The following is a 19,493-nucleotide window of genomic DNA, read 5'->3' on the forward strand; positions in this document are numbered from 1 at the left end:
GCCTTCTCCGATGGGTAACTTGTTTTTCAAATCTGTTAATTGATGCATTTCGTTAAACATACTTGAAATTATGGTCACTGTCCGATGAGAGTTTTAGAAACATCCTTAAAAAGAGCTTAGTCATTGAGCTCACGTGACCAACTCAAAATCGATGCTGGTGCCTTCCGTAGTAAAGTACAACTATATACAGTAATCTTTGTGACCGGCGTTAAAAGCACAGCCGGAGTCGGCTAATTAAATAACATTTTTTGATATATTTTTCATATTCGCGTAATCGTTACATTAGCGAGGAAATCCGATAGAAACGGATTTTAGTTTGCCATCGCTCGATGACTCTTAACAGTCGAATTTTACTCGTAAAATCTGTTTTCTTGTATATTTTTGTTGTAATTGCATCGTTAAATATTTCGTGTGTATTTTTTTCTAGGGAAACTTACTTGGTTGAAGTTTGCTTTTCATGCTTTTCTCTTTTAGTCTGATTAAAAATTTAAGGCACGCAGCTCTGGAAGCAGCCTCAATAAGTTACATTTCTGAATTCGTGCACGTGGGCATTGTTCCATGACACGTAAATGTATATACGAGATATCACATCTGTATTTTTATTACACGTAACACGAAACGCTACTATTGTGTGGATCTTTTTTTCGTCTTTAATTGTTTTGCCTTGCAAGGAAAGAATCTCGTTAAACTTCTTTTCTCACGACACTGGCTGTAAATTCTAAGAGAAACGCGACTTTACCGTATCGATGTTTTAGTAGACCACTAAAATCGAGAGAATACGTCTGACTTCGTACATAGAAATTTAAATACAAACACGCATGCAAACGTGTTCATGCATCTCAATATGAATACAACGAATACATGCTGATCCGCGGAATGAGCAGCTGTATGTCAGAAAGCTTTAGAATTTTGCTGTGCTCGCCTTCATTGGATCCTTTTCTATGGCACGAACAACGTGACGATATTTTCCACACCAGTTTTTGTGGGAACGCAACTTAATGCGACACGTTCTCATTATATCTATAATAAGGAGGTGAGCTTTGTGACCGAGGCAAAAGGGAAGACACGATCTCTCGCGCGCAAGGGGATGAGAAAAGTCTACACCCATCGTGAGAAGTGTATGAAGAAGCTCTTTTGGCTCGAAGCCCGTCCCAATGGGCTTTCTCTTTCTCCTCGCCCTCGCAATGTTGCTTCTCACATCGCAAAGTTAACGAATGGAATTTCGACGGATCTCGCCGAGTATTCATTAAGAAACGTGTAGAGAGGAGACGCAGAGTTGGACGGGGTTTTAAGGGTTCAACGAGTAGTTCTGCGCTGCCTTTCCTTCCTCTCACATATTCTATACGCCTGCGGGACTTCCTCACCACCCCGCAAAGCCTCCACGGGATATATATATGACAGAAACTGCTTTCTCGCAACAAACCCACTCGTACCCGCGACTCTCAGTGCTCCGGTAAACCATCAGATGCCTCCCTCACTGTGCTCCAACGAAATAGAAACTATTCAGAATTATTTTACGGTAAAGTTATTATGAATGATTATTCAAACGAAGAAAAAGTTGGGCATTGCTTTTTTCCCTCCCTAGCATAACTCAGGCTGGGTCCCGTTTTACGAGTTTCATTTAGCGAATATGGAGATTTTGATAACACACGAAAACCTAATATTTTTGTGAATCTTGCTCAAAAATCAGCGTTCGAGAGGAGCCTCTGAGCGGTCATTTTCGAAGTTTGATCGTTTTTATGAAACGCTATCGTGCTGAGGCGAGTTTCAGCTTTTGTAACAATTGTGATCGATGACTGACGAGCTCACAAACACCTTGAGAGTTCCAATCTGTAACACATTTCCAAAAATTAAAAACAAGTATTATGAACGAAAAATCCTTACGATAGCGAGACTCTGTCATAGTGTGACGAGTTCTCGCTCACAGCTTCACGCGTAGCTGCGAGTGTACCGTTGGAAATTTAATTAGTGGATTTCGAGAGAGAAGCAAATTGGCTGACGCTAAGCTAATGTCAGAGAAAGAGCTCGCGTGACGATAATTCTCAGGTGGACACACGCTAATCCTAAATTAATAAAGCGGATGTGTTCCCGTTCATAAATAGAGATTGAGCAAAAAAATTGAGAACAAAGTACTCGCGTGCCTCTGGAAGCTTCGAAATCAAGAATAGAGAATCGAAACCAAGATTAGAACTCGTTAATTCTCGTATCAAAGGAGAAAAATCCGAGGAAAAATCCCTCTTTTTCCCCATCCAAAAATTCAACCACGGTATAGCAGCTTTGTGTGCACATACAATGATATCAGTGAACAGAAGCACACGGCACCGAAGGTGAAAAAGAGAGAAATACCACTCACGAGGTACCGCTGTGTGTACTACAAGAGAACTGCCAGGTCCCCAAGATTTCCCATGTGTCGAACAGAGGTGGTCGTTGTTACGTGCCTTTATTTTTTAACAAACACCACAAAACTCTCGTACCCGAACAAAATACCCACCGGGAATCGACCGAACTTGTGCACTGACCGAACGAGAGTGAACGGAAAAAACTATCCTACCTGAAGTTTGTGAGCATCGATCGAAATTCGAATGAGAACATAGACTCTAGCACAGTCTAGCACAGACTCCAACATTTTTTATCAGAAAAATAATAATTATTTTTTTCATACAACACATTTCTAGTTGACATTTAATCAAAAAGGTCGTAACAGCACGTCTTTCATGAAATTTTGAGCTGTCAACGTTTAATCAACCCCAGTAGAAATTTCCTCGTCTTTTGTTTTACCAAATCCGTAAAATCCTGATTTCCCTATAAACCAGAAAATCTGTATCAATTGAATTATTAGATGTTATTTTTCCGGCTCCCTTCACATCCGTAAATAACAAATGAAAATCAGATATCATAAACTACAGTCGAGTTCTGCTCGGAATGAAGTTTCTTCGTATGGCGACGCAGAGTTACAGCAAAGTTACAATCGTGAATCCCTTATCGGAAGCTTCATCTGTAATAAGCCCACACGTTTTCCTCAAACGACAGGCTTATCAGCAAGAGTTCATCTTTGCCGAATATATATAATATTTGTATGAAAATGGGAAAACGACTTGGTAATATTACGTGCTGCTTCTGACTTGGCTCGGATTAAATGGGATGGGATATCAAACGATCCTTCGGAACTGTATTATAATCGATAATCATATAGGATACGTGCTCTCTCATGTCCTCGCGTACGAGAATCAACGTGAGCTTATAACATGGAATATTGAAAAAAAACCCCAGAATAAAATATAGTTGTATCGAATTCATGACACAATCGAAATTCCTCGTTAATCCAATATTTAATATTAAATACTCTGTCAAAGGCATTTACTAATATATGCAAAATGGCTCATACGTATAATCACAGAAGAATAGAGAAATATTACCGTAAATAATTGTAAAGGATCATTAGTTCATTAGTGGTGATCATGTATAGGTTCGGAATGTTTCCAGTCGAGTGTGAAACGAGTTGTTTTGATTAAGAAAAAAAGCGTTTTATTTTGGAAGAAGTTGAATGTCAGCTTGAATGAAGAAAGACGTATCGATTGAAACTGTGTTCTTTTATATTTTGAAGTTAATAAAGATAATTAATTGTTTTCTCATCATTCACCATCTTTCTCTTAATTCAATAACGTAATAATAACATCAAAAAATCTATAATTGCATCATAAACTTTCTTCATGAATATTATTATTTAGGCGTAAATATATCTCATGAATTTATTTTTCTCTGTTTCAGGGGTATTTTGCAACAAGGAAGAAGAAATTACGAAGAAGCGATTCTGAGTTATCAACGAGCGATCCACTTCCGACCTTCGTTGGCTCGTGAGTACATGGTTATCGATCAAGAAACAAGTTTCACTTACACATTCATAGTCCTTCACTCTCGATATCCTCAAAAAAGATTTCGCTCGAAACAAAGAGACTGATACGTTGTCAAGGAAGGAAGCTTTTACCAAACAGTTTGAACGTTGGCTCTACAACCTTCATCTCATCGTGCTCGGTACCTCAATCGATCTTAGACACGAAAAAAATGCTAAAGAACGGCGAGAGAAAAGATGAAAAAAAAAATAGGGTGAAAAAGTAAAACATGATCGTGAAGCCGTTTGTTACGCTAGTCGCGATAGAGAATGAGAAAAGAGTGAACGAAATTTACGTTGGATTGGGGAAGCAGTTCGTTATACTCGAGAACATCGACCACGCCTTGTCGACGTCTTCTTTCTCGATCTTTCCTATCTTCACGAGGTCTTTTCTCTCTCGTATACCTGTATATTGAATGAATAGGCGGGCACTTCAGTCCGACCTCCTCCAAGCTTTCTTTTCCACTGTTAAATTCGCAACCCTTCGACCACAATTCCACTTCTTGCAGTCATTTGGCCTCCTATGTGGAAAAACAAATTGTATGATGAAGAGAACAAATCGAATGTCCTCATTCATGCTTTTAGAGAAATCGATTTTTCTCAACTCTCCTATCACGAATTAGAAGTTCGATCGATTTCCTGATTGAAAAGGAGACAGTTCAATAGCTGCTATCAGCACCAGGCTCCAAGTACATTGTGCATTTTTTCCAGTAAAATTTTACAAATTTAGTATAGCTGTAATTCTAATGTCTGTGGCTTATGAGGCTTGTTCAAATAACCAGCAGTCAAAATTCACTCTGAACATCACGTTTTTACTCTCGTCAAAACTGAAATCTTTTCATTTCAAATTCGTCTTCGAGATGGCCATACGATAAAATCTTACCTATGAGAATCGATGCCTGCAAAAAATTCCTGGTCTCGTACGCCCTCGGAACAGAGAAAAAAATTGAAACAAAGAAGGATTTCCCATGGTGGTTGAAAACATAGGGAAGCGTGTATCGCACACGTAGCAGTGAATACCGTTATTGCTTCTGGTCAGTTCAAAGGCTTGTTGAGAGCGTCACGTTGGTGAGTGTGTGTTTCCGTCTACAGTTCCCAGCTGGCCGACAGTTTGGTCACATGAACAGTCAATAGTCGATTTCGCAGGGAGCCTCGCCGTCTCTCTATCTCTTCAGCTCTCCCTTTCCTCTTCCACATGCCAAGTGCTGTGTGCAGCTTCGGTAGTAGTCGAATGTCTCAGGATGAAACTCGAAAGATGCAAATCCAATATTGGGCATCGGAAAAGTAGAGAAGATAGTAAATGAGGACGAGAATGCATTCGCGACATGTTAGACATAGGGACGTAACTGTAAAGTTTCTACATTTCACATCCCTCGGAGCTTGCAAGCCCTTTCGTTTGCAAGCACACACAAACGTACGATCATACGCATACACATGGATGCGAGATACACGGCAATTCGCACAAGGAAGCCCTCGTTCTGCACAGGAGTTGGTACCGAGGGTTATGGCGAACTGGGGATACGCGAGAAAGAGACCACACGTATAGATAGACGAGTATTTGTGTGCTCTTTCCATCGTACTCCTCGCAATATATGTACGAGGACAGGCGATCGCCTCGCCAAATCGTTGTCCGGTAGCAGAGCGTTTCTATGACTCTCACGTTTCTACGAACATAGCCCCTATACGCGGTGCATGCACGGTGAGCCAGCAAGGCCATAGCTGGCTCGGGTATATGTAGACCGATCCTGGAAACACAGGAGGATCCTACAACACGCGACACTGTTCAAGCTCCTCGGTATTCCCGTTGTTTGAAATAGTTGAACCGTGCTCGAGAGGGTTGGAAAAGTGATACCGAGCGTTCCAGAAGGGATGGCAACGCCACGAGAATTATATACAGGTATAATGTCGAAGTAACTGAAGCCTAGAAGACGAAAGAGCGAGAGCGAGGGGGGGGGGGGGGGAAGAGGTAGTGAAAAAGGAGGCAGGAAAATAACAGTGAAATGAGAAAAATAAGAGAGAAAGACATGGAATAAGAGAACTCTGTGGTACAAAGCCACACTATCCAGCTCCCCGACCACAACCTGCGGCAAATAACCCACCGATGGTCCTATAGCTGCTCAAGACCCATTCAGTGATGCAACGCTCGAATGTGACCAGACATGAAGCTTCCCACAAAGTACGAGACCTATGGGACGACCGGGCCAACTGACTTCCGTCTCTCCTCCTTTCTCTTTTTCCATTCACATCTTTATTTCTCTATTCATTTCAAGCTCTATTTTCGATTCGATGCCCCCTTACTGGCTAGCCGACCGTATATCTTCAAGATCCGATGAAACACAGCGGACAAACAACCTCTGTGACATCCCTCGCTCATTAGAATCTTCGCGTCTTCTGCAAACAACTTTGTTGGACCTCGCAGATCACCGGACATCGAAGGTTCCGGAGGCTTAAATTCTTTCAGCGACTCCATCAATTTCACTGTAATCAACAGTGATAAGAGATAATGATTTTCGTGACATTTGCAACTTCGTTTCACACGCAATTTCTATCGATTCAAATCAATAATCAGTTGCAAAATTTCAAAAATTTATCTTTTGTATCAAAACTTTTTTTCACTGCGCGAATAAATTTCTATTTAGCGGGTAGAAAAGAAGTTTATTTTCAATCAACAGACTCGCTTAGAATCCAATAACTTGAATCAACTCTGTGTCAAAAAATACTTCAAGTTTTGATGGAAATATTATTCTAATGCAATTGCAATGATAAGTGCTTAACGTTCGAATTGATAGACTCTTGTGACTTCTTGCTGGAAAGAGTTAAACGTGGAATATTTGTAGAGGGAATGGTACCGTCAGGGGCAATCACAGGGTCCTTCAACCCTTTCTGTGGTTAAATAATCGTGTGGATTTGAGTATTCGTTTGGAAACATGGCCGGACCTGTCCCTGGTCGCTAGTCAGATTGCCAGGCTAATGACAAAAGGAGTACCACGGAAAAGTGGTAAGCCCCGCTCGTTTTACTACCACGACCATCTCGTGTGTGCGGTTTGGTATATAACCGAGATTAATTGGACTCACCTACACGAGCCCTCCGGTCGTCCGACTCCGCAGCTCAGTCCCTTTGACCAACAAAATGGTCTTTTTTTTCCTTATCCATATTTTACTTTTCGTTCGAGGGTATACGGTACTTTGAACTGGAACCTCGCTCGAGATTATCAATAAACAAAGTAATTGCGTGAGTTTCAAATCTCATGGATGGTGGATTATTTCTTCGTTTCTTTTACAAAATTGCAGAGTTTGTATTAAGGTAATCAAACGATTTTTTTAAGAAAGTTTTGAAATTTACACAAAGTTTAAATGGGTAGTCGACTGACGAATATCAAATTTTAAGGGGTTCGTCTTATTGTTTATTTAGATAAACGTGCTTGAATATGAAGACAAATGCACAGGGGTATTACTATGCGTAACAAATCGTTTATTTTTCCATATAAGTTTATGAAAAAGTACCTGATAACAATATAATGAAGGTCTGGGAAAAAATTCGAGACGATTGTCTTACCAGTAATAAAGGTAAATTTTGAAAGTTATCGAAAATAGCTGTAAAACACTCTCGCACCTGTAAAGACTCTCTGGAAGCGACTCGTCATACATAAATGTACTTGTCTCAGAGTCTCGCCACCGCGACTGTAGATATATTACGTTAAAGATTGAACGAAATTGGTAATGAGCACTCGTATAACCTCACATTTGCTTATTTCAGCATTTTGTTTCTTCTTGGCTTGGACCATTCCTGTCACAGCCTTCTGGCTTTTTATTAACACTTTTTTCTTGATCCGCTTCCCTTTGCGCTCTCTAAAGCGATTTTTAACATAAAAAACTACAGAGTATTTTAGCCAGGGACGAATAAAATTTCGGGTCCAGTCAATGATGGATCCCCGTTTAATGAATGGCTTGTAATTTTATTCGACAAAAAATAAGTTGGAAAAATTTTGTTATAATTTTGAATTAATAATTCTGATATTAATTTAGAGTGATATCTTTAATTAAGAAGTAAAAATCGAGCCAATTTAGAGACCCATAAAATACGATCCTACGGGCATGCCCGTAGGACCGTATCTACCTTAAAAAAAAAAATAGAAACAAACTGCTAGTCAATTCATGCGAAAGTTCTTGAACATCTTACCACTCAGAACGGTGCGGCCAATCTCATGCGGAATTATTAATTTATGATGAAGGGTGAAAAACATTTCCGTAGATTATACACAAACGCTACAAGATCTATCCGTATTCTCACCGCGTCTCGTCGGCTCGCGACAGACTAAGGCGAGATTAAAACACGAACCGCGTACGTCGGACGCCGCACCGCACCCCTCGTCACAATCTCAAGATTCATTCAAACTTTCCAGGGCTTTATTATTAAGTTTGTCAACAAAGTTGAGACACGGATCCGGCCGAGATGCGCCACAGAGTGGGAGCCGAGGTTGTATCCTGTCTCTGTACACGTGGGTCTGTGTTACATGCTCAGTAACAAAAGGCCGTAACTCTTGTCGTTTCACATTAGCGTGAACGGAGTTTAGGCTTTTTCGTTGTTCGCTCTTTGAATCAGTAAAACTAACCACATTTAATTTAATATCCGCGGCTATACTTGCCTGACAGACTCGTTTAAGCTCAACCTTCACTTCCATCCGTGTAAGAATATAATGTGCCGCCATGATATTCCGTGATATTTCGTCTGCTTTCATTTTAATAGATCTCGAAACCGCCCGACTTCGCAACGGTTGATTCGATGAAGAAAAGTTCTTGTGTTTCAACTACGAACGGATAAAAATCGACATGAACTCACTGATATACTTGCACTGGGTTCAGAAGTTGGAGCTCGCGTGACCAACTCAAAATCGATGGTGGCACCTCTCGCAGTAAAGTGTATCTATATAGAGTAAAAACGGTCGCTGTCACATGACAGACGGTTCGCGTGTATTCTACCGAATTTCTTCGTGAATTTTTATTGAAATCGCGACGAATTAATTTCGCAATGAGCAATGAATTGGTGTGAATCCGTCTCTGGTCTCTTCGGTTGTGACAAATGTGCGTGCAATTTGTGTTAGAATGATCTTTGTGACCGGCGTAAAAGATGTCACGGTACCCAAACTGCTCCGTTTTTTTTATTTATTCATTGCGTTGGTGAGAAAAATCTGCTGTCCGAAAACGAAGCACAGCCGGAATCGACTAATTAAATCCCATTTTTTGATATTTTTTATGTTCGCGTAATCGTTATATATATTCGCGACGAAATCCGGTAGAAACGGATTTTAGTTTGATTTTTAGACACCTGGCGCTGCGTATACCATCGCTCGATGACTAATGCAGCAGGCCCTGAAAAAAGTACAAATTAGTGATGTGGGTAAAAAATAAAGAGTTTGAATTATGCAAACGTGAATAGGAAATAAGAAACAAAGTTGGGGAAAATTTTTTTCTAAATAATCACACTAACAAGACACTAACAAGAATTTTTTCTCCACGCACAGAAGCGTTGGATTCTTTTATTCGCATTGTTTTGTTCCGTATTTGAAAGGATGAAGAATTAAACACGCCTGTGTTGGTACCCGAAACGAGAAATACGTGAAAAAAACCTCCGTGGTCTGCGTGTTTCCTCTCTACCAGCAGCTTGTCCATTTCAGAAGAGACTCGCCGAAGTTTGTTTATATTCAGGGACGACACGAGGCTGTGCTGAAACCTCGGTAACTTTTTGTTCCAAAAGCATTCGTCTACAAATGCAATCTGTTAAGAAAGAAAAGGGCGTACGGTGGTGGATGCAATACGCTGAATGAATATTTGATGAGTCGTTTTTTCTGCAAGCGCTCGATATATTGTAGCTATACGTACAAGTGCACTTTTGCATACGTGGCCGGAGCAGAATCGTGAGTTGGAGAACGTGCCGCTATCCCGGTTGGGGCGAGCTCCGAAATGCATCATAGAAGAGTTTGATGATGCACTCAAAAACCAAACGGAAGAAGGGAAGTGGAGAGAGACCCACCCGGGGCGCAGGGGGGAGGACGAGTGAGAAAGCTTGGATCTCGCATTCCCTCACGCAACCTCACCCTCGACTCAATTAAAGCAAAGCTCTGAGAAACAAACGAACAAACACGCAAACATACCGAGACCGACAAACAAACGTGCCGTTGAGCTTTGGCACGCGTACATGGATGAGTAAACTTTACCAAACACACATATCCAAATCCTTCGAACACACAGCACGAGGATGGGACGCGTCTCCTTGGACCATCAACTGCATATACACGCACATTCACCGGAGCGTACATTTATAACGTCATACCTCGATCAAGCTCTAAAAGGGAGACTCAACTTGTCTGTTGTCAGAAAATTCATATCGCTGTGCAATGTAAAATTGAAATCGCAGAGAGCGTGGAATTTTCTCTTGAATTTTGTACACAGCATGATGCGAACGCACGACGTGTTCAGGTATAACGCGGGATAAAACATGCAGTTATTCATCCAGCGATAGGGCCTTCCTGAAACCTTTCAAATCCTGTAGATTGCGCCCTTTCGCTGCTGAGCCTCTCCTCTAAATAGGGATTCAATCCACTAAAAAGAAGAACGAAGGAAGAGAGAGACGAAGATAAAATGCGTTTTATCGAGTCCCCTATATAAAAATTTCAAATCCGTGTGCGAAGGCACGCACGACGACATATACGTTGTGACGAAGTCCTGTTTAGCCGCTCGCTAGCGATGAAAACATTCATCGTTTATTAATAATCTTCAATCTTCCTCGACACCCTACAGTTGTTGACGCCGTGTCATTTTTTATTACTTCGCGTTAGTAAAGATTTTTGCGGTAATCGAAGGAAAATTATCGAAAATTTATCCCTCCCGTCATAATTGGACATCCCATTTTCTAGTGACTGCCAAATATATTCACAGCTTTGAGTATATGTGCCATGAGGAATTTTATCGTGCATACTTTCCACGGTACGGATCCAATTCACACAGACAAAAAAACATCGAAAATTCCAAATGAAAGGTCACATGAAAAATTGTTAACACACAACCCTCACGAAACTACCTCGAGTACTCACGACACTCCGAGTGCTACCTTTTTTTGTTGCAACGTGTATTGGCGTCGAGTGTACCTCTCGACGAATCATCGTTACGCTACTTCGAATTTCATACAAGTTCAAAAAAGCAGAATGCGCAGAAATCAATGCAACTTCGATCGCGCGCTCTCACCCGCTGAACAATGAATGCATGAAAATAAAAAACAAAAGAATAATTTACACATACACGATTTCTACACAACTTGAAATAACGGTAGATAACATGCAAGCAAACGAATATTTCGAGTATCGCGTTAATCGCATCGCTGAGCTTCGTCTATAGCTATAAAACAATAACATTACAAACGAAAAAGCACAAAAAATCGAAAACCGGTGCACAATTAGTCGAGTTTAATGAAAAGCTAGAGACAGACACAAGTATCGAGCAGGCTATAGAATATGCTTCGATGAAGACTGTTGAACCAATAATTGCATGCAATCATGTTTACGATGAAGAAAAATATAAACGCGGAATGGCCGAAGGAGTCAACTTGAAAACTTCCTTCAAAGCAAAAATAAAAACGTGTCTGCATACTTTTTAGACATCGCAGAAGAAGTTTACCTTATTCAAAATCTTTTGGAACTGTGTGAAAAGGTGCACTGGAATCTTGAAGTCCGATCTTTAAAGTAACTTGCAGCGAAAAATTCTAATTGACGACTTATCCGGGATTTGTGGAAAAAGTTCCTACTTCCGTTGAAGTTTCAAAAAGATCAAAGACTGAAAGATTGGCAATTCAAGCTTTTGCCACTTTATGTTGAAAATGTTGCCGTCCAGGCCAATATAGATCTACTCGCACCTGGGAGCTGTTTTTGAAAAAAAAAAAACACGGTGCCTTCCATCAACAACGTATGGAAAAAACGATTAATGCAAATCTTCACCGCTTACCACCGTAAACCTTGGAGGGTACCTTTTCTTTTCAGCCTCCCTCACAGTAAATTCTTCCAAGCAATTTCCAATAATCTTCCATTGTGGAAGATTTTGTCGAGGGATTCTATCCATTGAAGGAGCGAACTTCATTTTAAGTTGGAGCTCTAACTCTACACTTCGAAAAATATTACTTTTGTTGAATTATTTCATTCTCGTGGAAAATATTTGTGATTTACTCATGAAAGAGTGATGACAAGTGGGATTCCGCAAATTATCTCAATTGTGACGATTTTATTACTCTTGATTAAACGTACAATCTTTAATTCAATATTAAGGATAATCATAACGTGATTCGTTAAAACATTAGCACAGATCCAAATATGACGAGTGAATGTGAAAAATAAAATCAAGTTTCAAATCCTCCATACTCCACTTTGGTGATCGATCTATTTTCAGAATCTTCTATGTATGCAAAGTTTTTGAAGACGTTGAGAATGGACATTTTCGCCTGGTTTTTTCCCAAAGAATTTGGGCTCAAAATCGCACCCATGTTGTAAGTTGTGAGCAATTCGTGGCACGTGAAAATTGGCGGTGCTAAAACCACATTCCATTATTATCCCTCTCTCTTATATTCTCTAATTCCATTTTCGTATCTAATGTTCTGGAAACTACGATTTGCATAAATACCCGTATTCGTATACGTGGAAATATAACTTTCGAATAACTATATATGTATAAACGAGATGCTCGTAAAAGGTATACGTTACGATAGCGGTACAATCATACGCGTGGAAAGTCACGACAAGAGTTGAAAATAATTGCCGTTAACCTTACCGAGTGGTCGAGACGGTTGTCTCTCGTTGGAAGGACGGAGGATAGTCGAGAAGGGCAGAGAGAGAGAGAGAGAGAGAGAGGAGGGATGTGGGAAGGTGAGGAGTGGGATAGAAAAAACGATAGCATGGACCGTTGCCAAAACGGAAAAAGGTATGGAAAACAGAGTGGAAAGCACAAAACGGAGATTAACCCTCCGGTGCTTGGAGCCACGAGGCAGAACGATGGGAGGAATGTAGGGGCACAAGGGTTGAGTAAAAGAGCGTGAAAGAGTAAGAGAGAAAATGAGCGAGGGAGGGGAGGGAGAGAGAAAGAGAGAGAGAGAGAGGGAGTAAGAGAGAGAGACAGTGGGCGAAGCGAGGACTGTATTGCGCGAGATGCCTCGTCGAGTTTATAATTAATACTCCGGCACGGACGGCTCGATCGTTAACGGCAATTGGAACGAGAGACGAGTGGCACTTTGTGAAATTTAAGAGAGACGAGCATTGCCCCGAATAAATATATGGACGTGTACAGATATATTTGTCGTATACATAAATATATTGGTCGATATATTTCTAAATGTAGTTGTATATATACATGCATGATATATATCAGGAAACATGCCTGGGAAAGACACCCCAGCATCTCCCGTGCCAAACAATTCTTTTCCAAATGGGGCCGCATGAGAAAGGATGCGGGAAGAGAGAAAGGCATGCTTCCTGGCATGCTAAGTAGAGCCTGGAATATTCCTTAGACACCATACCGGCTCAGACTGAACGCTAAATGCGCACCCTTAGTGAGATATATTTAGCAAAGATTGAGGAACAAAGACGGAGAGTAAAAAGAAGAGAGGAAAATATAGGAAAAGAAGAAAAAGTCGTAGGAGTGAGGTAATGATTCATTAATTATTCAGCAGTGTAAATTGGTACACAGATTGTAATGTAAATTGGTGGTGAAAGAAAAAGAAAGCGGAAGAAGAGAGTGATAGTCTCTGCGGGGCTGCGGTGAAGAAGCAGGGGATGAGTCAGAGAAAGAGATCTGGTGAAAAAAAATTCTCAGGATACAAGGAATAAAAAAGAGTAAAAAAGAAAAAAGAGAGGGGGGCGAGAGAAAAAGATCAGGCGTGGATGTACAGAATAAAAAAGGCGTTCGTCACGAAAGGGATGCTGATACTTTCCCTTTAAAAGCTTTTCCTATATCATTCCTTCCATCTCACTCTCTCTCTCTCTCTCTCTCTCTTCCGCTCCAATACACACTTTTCCGGCCAGTCCTTCTCGTCTTCATCTACAGCCTTTTTTTTCACTCTGACGCACCAATCGGTCCCAACTTCCTGTTGCGAATGGGGCCTCCAAATTTCAACGAGGACAAGGCTACTCTAAATCCACCTACGGTGTATACATATAAGAGGAAACCAGCCAGCCAACCATATCCAAAACTCGTGGTAGCGACGGCCCTTCCACCGTCCCTCGCACCCCCCCATACCAATTTTTTGTCGATTCCTATCTGCCGCCCGTATATATTGGCACCTAGGTCGCTTTGTCCATCCTCCTCTCTCTCTCTCTCTCTGTCTCTCTCTTTATCGCACCCTCCGAACACCCCCGATGCAACGCTGAAGCCACTCTCCGGAACCGTAGAGAGACAGAGAAAGAGAGGGAGAGGGAAGGAGGACCAAAACGGGTGAACCGGTCGATAAGGGTCGTCCGAAAGCGACTATGGAGATACGGATATCGTGCGAGAGATTGCGGCCGAATGAACGAGTGCAAGAGAGAGAGAGAGAGAGAAAGCGAGAACTACAGATAGAGAGACAAAATGCCGCACGGCATGCGGCAACGATCCGCAAATTGGCGGCCGATCGGGATCCACTAATTACTCGAGCTCGGACGTATTTTAAAAGCTTCACTACGGTAATTTACGAGCCTGCTTAATATATATGCAATCCGAACACATATGATAGACATTCACCCTCCGTTACGCTAGACTGCGTTGAGCATTCAGCCAGACGAGAAAAATGTAATTAAAGAACGAAAACACATGAAACTGTGTAATTTCAAAGTGATACGGAAATAAATCAAAATCGGAGGCAAAAAGAAATTACGTAGTTTCCATCCAATTCGGATCCCGTTCAATACATGTTTTGTCGGGTATCCTCGTTTCTCTGAATCGGTCACAGGCGAATCTACTTTATGAAGCAACTCCTTATAAGCTTCTTTTCTACTTTCAAAGCGGAAACCATTTCTCTGAAGGGTTTTCGAATTTCAAGACCGACTGTGCTTCTCATAAGCCCCGAAAAATGTCTCACTCAACCCTCCGTTTCACGTGTCATGAGCAAAGCGCCTCTTTGGTTTCCCTTTTTTAATTAATAAAACTAGCGAATGGTGGGTAATATAGATTTATGAAATTTCCATTAACATTTACTGTCTCCGCTCGTACCGAATAATCTCGTTGAAATTCGATCGCGCCTTTATAGCGGCAGGATCGTTAGTCCCGAAAAAATTTCCCCTACAGCCCCTTAATAGGCTTATAGCGGGATTGGACTGTATGCGAAAGTACGCGGGAGCCGAAAGATTCATCCAAAATATATGGATCTAAGCCGATTTTTTGCATGAGCATCGACATTTTTAGCGTATTACGTTTGATAAGTGAAAAAGGGTCACTACTATAATCGTGTAAAAACTCACGTTCCAAACGTTCCCGGTCTTATTTGTAATTTAAGGCCTTTTTTTGTACTTTTTTTGAACGGGCTGAAATTTAAATATGGTATAAAGATAGCCTTCACGAACCGAGTGTCATAAAATTTATAATCGATTCGCATCTAGTTTTCGAGATATTCGCGAATAAAAATGGGTCATTTTATTCGCGGTGCATACACTTAAGGAGTTTCGGTACAAAAGTCTAAATATTAAGAAATTGATCAAATTTGGTGATAATGTTTTTCAATAGCAAGTGCGAAAACACAAATTTTTTCAAAATTTTCTTCTACTTAGTTATCGAGTAATTACGCATTAAAGCAGATTTCTTGTGCCCGGAATGTATACCTGTATATACGGAAACGCTATGCTTATACACGTGAACTTTAGTGATCAATTACTCGATAACTGTGTAGAAGAAAAATCTTAAAAAATTTGTATTGTCAATTTGGCACTAAAGAATATGTTTACGAAATTTTATAAAATTCTGAACTTTTTGAAATTTTTTATGTTTTTAGCATGGTTTAGCATGGCAACATTGTTTCGCCTGTACCGAAACTCCTCAAGAAGGGTGGATCGCGACGATACAATGTTGCCATGCTAAACCATGTTAAAAATATTAAGTATTTCAAAATGATAATAATTTCATAAAATTTGGTAAATGTTTTCTTTAAAAATATATAAGACAATATAAATTTTTCTAGATTTTTCTACCACATAGCTCTCGAGTAACTGAACACTCAAGTTCACGTGTATAAGCATAGAGTTTATACAGTTATAAATCTCGTGCATAAGAACACCGATTTAACACTCAATTATTCGATAATCATGTGGTAAAAAAATTTGAAAAAAAAAATGTATTTCTATACTTGATGCCAAAGAATGTTATCACCAAATTTTATCAAATTCTGATTATTTTGATTTCGTGATCCACCCTCCTTAACGCGTCACTGGACAGGACTTTGTTTACTTTTTTTATTACCGACGCTAAACGGTTCTTACGACTTTAAAATAAAACCAGTCGTCTGTTCAGTACTATTTTGGTATTAATATTCATTTAAATGGGAATTTTTGACCATCTATAGTTTCGGAGATACCGACTGATGAACTGTGTTAATTTCACGTGACGCGGAACGGGCGGATGACCAGCTGTGACAACGTGGCAACAGGGTACGGTGCGGCGAATTGATAGGCGCAATACACAACAATATGAAAGCTTTTTTCTCAAATGTTCGACCACCTTTCTCGATTAAATTGCCATTTGAACACTTTTTAACTTCTTTCGCGAGGTATAAATAAGATTTCCGGAAACACTGACATTTTGACGCTCGATGCTGTAGTAATACTGGAGAATGGCGTTGTTATGTCACGATTACGCAGCGCCACTTTCTATATATGTAAGAAACCTATTCGTGCATGAAACGTGATTGTGTAGGACAAGCAGAGTGTACAAGCTTTGACAAAAACGATGTAGCCGGCAGCACCGTATAAGCATTGGATTTCATTGTACGCTGCGACTGAAATTTTTGGTTCGTACGTGTAGGTACAGAGCCACCTTAATCGATGCGTAAAATTTGTATGAAAAATAATGGATTCTAGAAGAATGAAATGTGCAGAATTTTCACGACGGTTCCATACGATGGACAAATAAAAAGACAAATGGGATAAAAACGGAAAAGGACGAGTCGGGAGAACGAGTTTAAGTATTTATACAGTTTTTCTTACGTACGAAGATGAATCCCAATAGCTACTAACTTAGCTTTTACGGTTCGACTATATGTATGAACCCTTTATTTCTTACCGCAAAATCCCAAGAGGGTAAGAACGCGTTTCTCCACGCGCGGCTCGTCGAGTGGGCTTCGTGGTTTCGAGAGCAAGGGAAAATGGTTAAGAAAGAGAGAGAGAGGAGAGAGAGAGAGAGAGAGAGGGAGAAAGAGCTCGGGCGGAATAAGAGAAGTCGAATAGGGGTGCTATAAACGACTCGAAATTAAAGCTAGAGCGAGGGTAGGTTAAGCCAGCATTACAGTGGCAGCGGTACTTTGACTTTTAAGATGTTCTATAAAAAGCTCACACAGAACGTTTGTTGCAAGGAAACTTGCAGCCCCCCTCCTCGCCCTTTCGCTCCTTTCCTATTTGCCGTTTTCCATTCTTTCTTTCCGCGCGCCTCATGGAGAAAACAAGGGAGGGAAAAACGCGAGAGGAGAAAAGAATTTTCTCGTACTTTTATCCTTTGTACTGTAGCAATCCCGAACTGCGATATAACTGCTACAAAGATTTCTCGTTCAATTGAACTAAAACGACCGGAATAAATATCTTTTCTGAATCTTTATGTGAATTTTTTCTTTCTTCTTTTCATCACTGTAATCTCGTTGAAAACGAATAGAGACAGACTCCGCAAGAAGAATCCCCGATTTTTCCTCGTGCTTTGCCCCCCAGCCTCTCGCTCTCTGCACCTCTTTTTTCATTGTTTTCACGTGAACGAAAGGAGAAACAGAGCTCAAGCATTTCTTCGTTATCCTGCGTCGAGTCTTGGCAATCTTGCATATTTTTGTCGTACAGAGCTTGAGAATAAAAATAAGGGATGAGAGAGCGGGAGCGTATTGTGAAAAGATCTTGACTCTCCGGCGTGCGAACGGAGTGTGACGTCGCCGGTTGCGGATCTCGGGGGTGAGAGAGCACTGAATTTGGCAGTGAAATATATATAAATTCTTTTTATCAAGTGGCCCTTTGAGAGAGCTCACCCGTGGAATAACTGGTTCAGTCAGAGTGCAAGAAAAAAACGTATAATACTTTGATACGGCTGAGATCCTTTTCGTACAGTTATAGCAAATATTTGAAAACGTATATTCTGCGCGTCAAGACGACGCTGGGACTCGTGGACCCGGATGTAGAATATCTCCATCGGAAAGGAATCTCCTCATCTCTCTCATTTCCCTTAAAATTTGCGTATCCGTTTCAGTCTCATTTAGTTTGATACATAAATTAGCCTCGACGAAAACATCCGACTGCATATTTCGCCCCGTTAAACCTCTTTTCGAATCTTGTTAGTCCCGAAATTTTCCACTATGATTGCATAAAGTAAAACGTGCATGTCAGGGTGAAAAGCACAGGCAGTGATAAAGGGAGGGGGAGGAGAGAGAGAGAGAGAGAGAGAGAGAGAAGTAAACATCGGAGGTGATGGTGAAGTACACTCTCGCCGAGAAATAGCACAGTCACCCTTCTTCCTGTAAAAGAAGAATGCGATGAGACGACTAAACTGCTGTTTCATCCCTGAGTCCGCCAACTTGGCAAGACAGCGGGGCATTCTGTTTGCTACCTAATTAAAGAGAATGAGAGATAGGAGGAGAAAGAGAGAGGAAGAAAGTGGGGAAAATCAAGTGAGAAGTGAGAGATATGAGGGAAAGGAGGTAAAAAGGGAGAAAGAGCATGTAGACGATTCAGCGAAGGGTGAACATAAGGGTGGGTTTTAACTTCCACTCGGTCGGTGAAGAAACGTCGGGTTCTCCAAGCGCGTCAGCTCAGCTTCACTGAACGTTTCAAGAATTAAGATTCCATCGTGAAACTGTGAGTTGTGTGCCTTGCAATTTTCTGGTTAACCTGACTTTAGCCTTTCTTCCCTCGCGTCGCTAACTTTCGAGCTATCTAATTCTTACTTCCTTCTCCTCGATTTCTATTTCTCTTTCGACCTCCATTTATCGACGTGCACTTTAAACAACTCTCCTTATCACTGCCGTTTTAGGTTTTCCAAACTCTAATAAAACTATCTCCAACGACATTACTCATAAAACTATCAGAGAAAACACACACGCTCCGAAATTTTATTCTCGACCGCGAATCACGCGCACAATCAAACTCTCATTTTTCCATACCCTGCCTCCTTATCACTCAATTAAAATAATGAAGCTCCTTAAACTTCGTAGAGGAATACATTTTTCTGGCAAAAGTTACTTCGCGTCATTCAATCACATTTTGGGTACAAAATTCACAAGAAAATTAATTTTTTTCTTCCTTCCCTTCTAAACCCTTCTCAGTCATAAAAAGTTATTAATATCAAGGTAGATCATGCCCAAAAGATCGTATTTTATAGGTGTCTAAATTCGATCGATTTTTACTCCCTAATTAAAGAT

The 19,493-nt window shown here is 40.7% G+C and overlaps 1 protein-coding gene across 1 annotated transcript in view; it reads left to right on the forward strand.

Moving 5' to 3' along the window:
* Tmtc2 (Transmembrane O-mannosyltransferase targeting cadherins 2) overlaps positions 1-19,493 on the forward strand; it is a 146,747-nt gene that overhangs the window by 110,198 nt on the left and 17,056 nt on the right. Inside the window, exon 6 of the mRNA XM_043411689.1 lies at positions 3,769-3,854. Coding sequence (XP_043267624.1) covers positions 3,769-3,854 — 86 coding nt within the window. The remainder of the gene's footprint in view (positions 1-3,768; positions 3,855-19,493) is intronic.

The sequence above is a fragment of the Venturia canescens genome, chromosome 2 (genome assembly GCF_019457755.1).
Source record: "Venturia canescens isolate UGA chromosome 2, ASM1945775v1, whole genome shotgun sequence".
Classification (NCBI taxonomy): Eukaryota; Metazoa; Arthropoda; class Insecta; order Hymenoptera; family Ichneumonidae; genus Venturia; species Venturia canescens.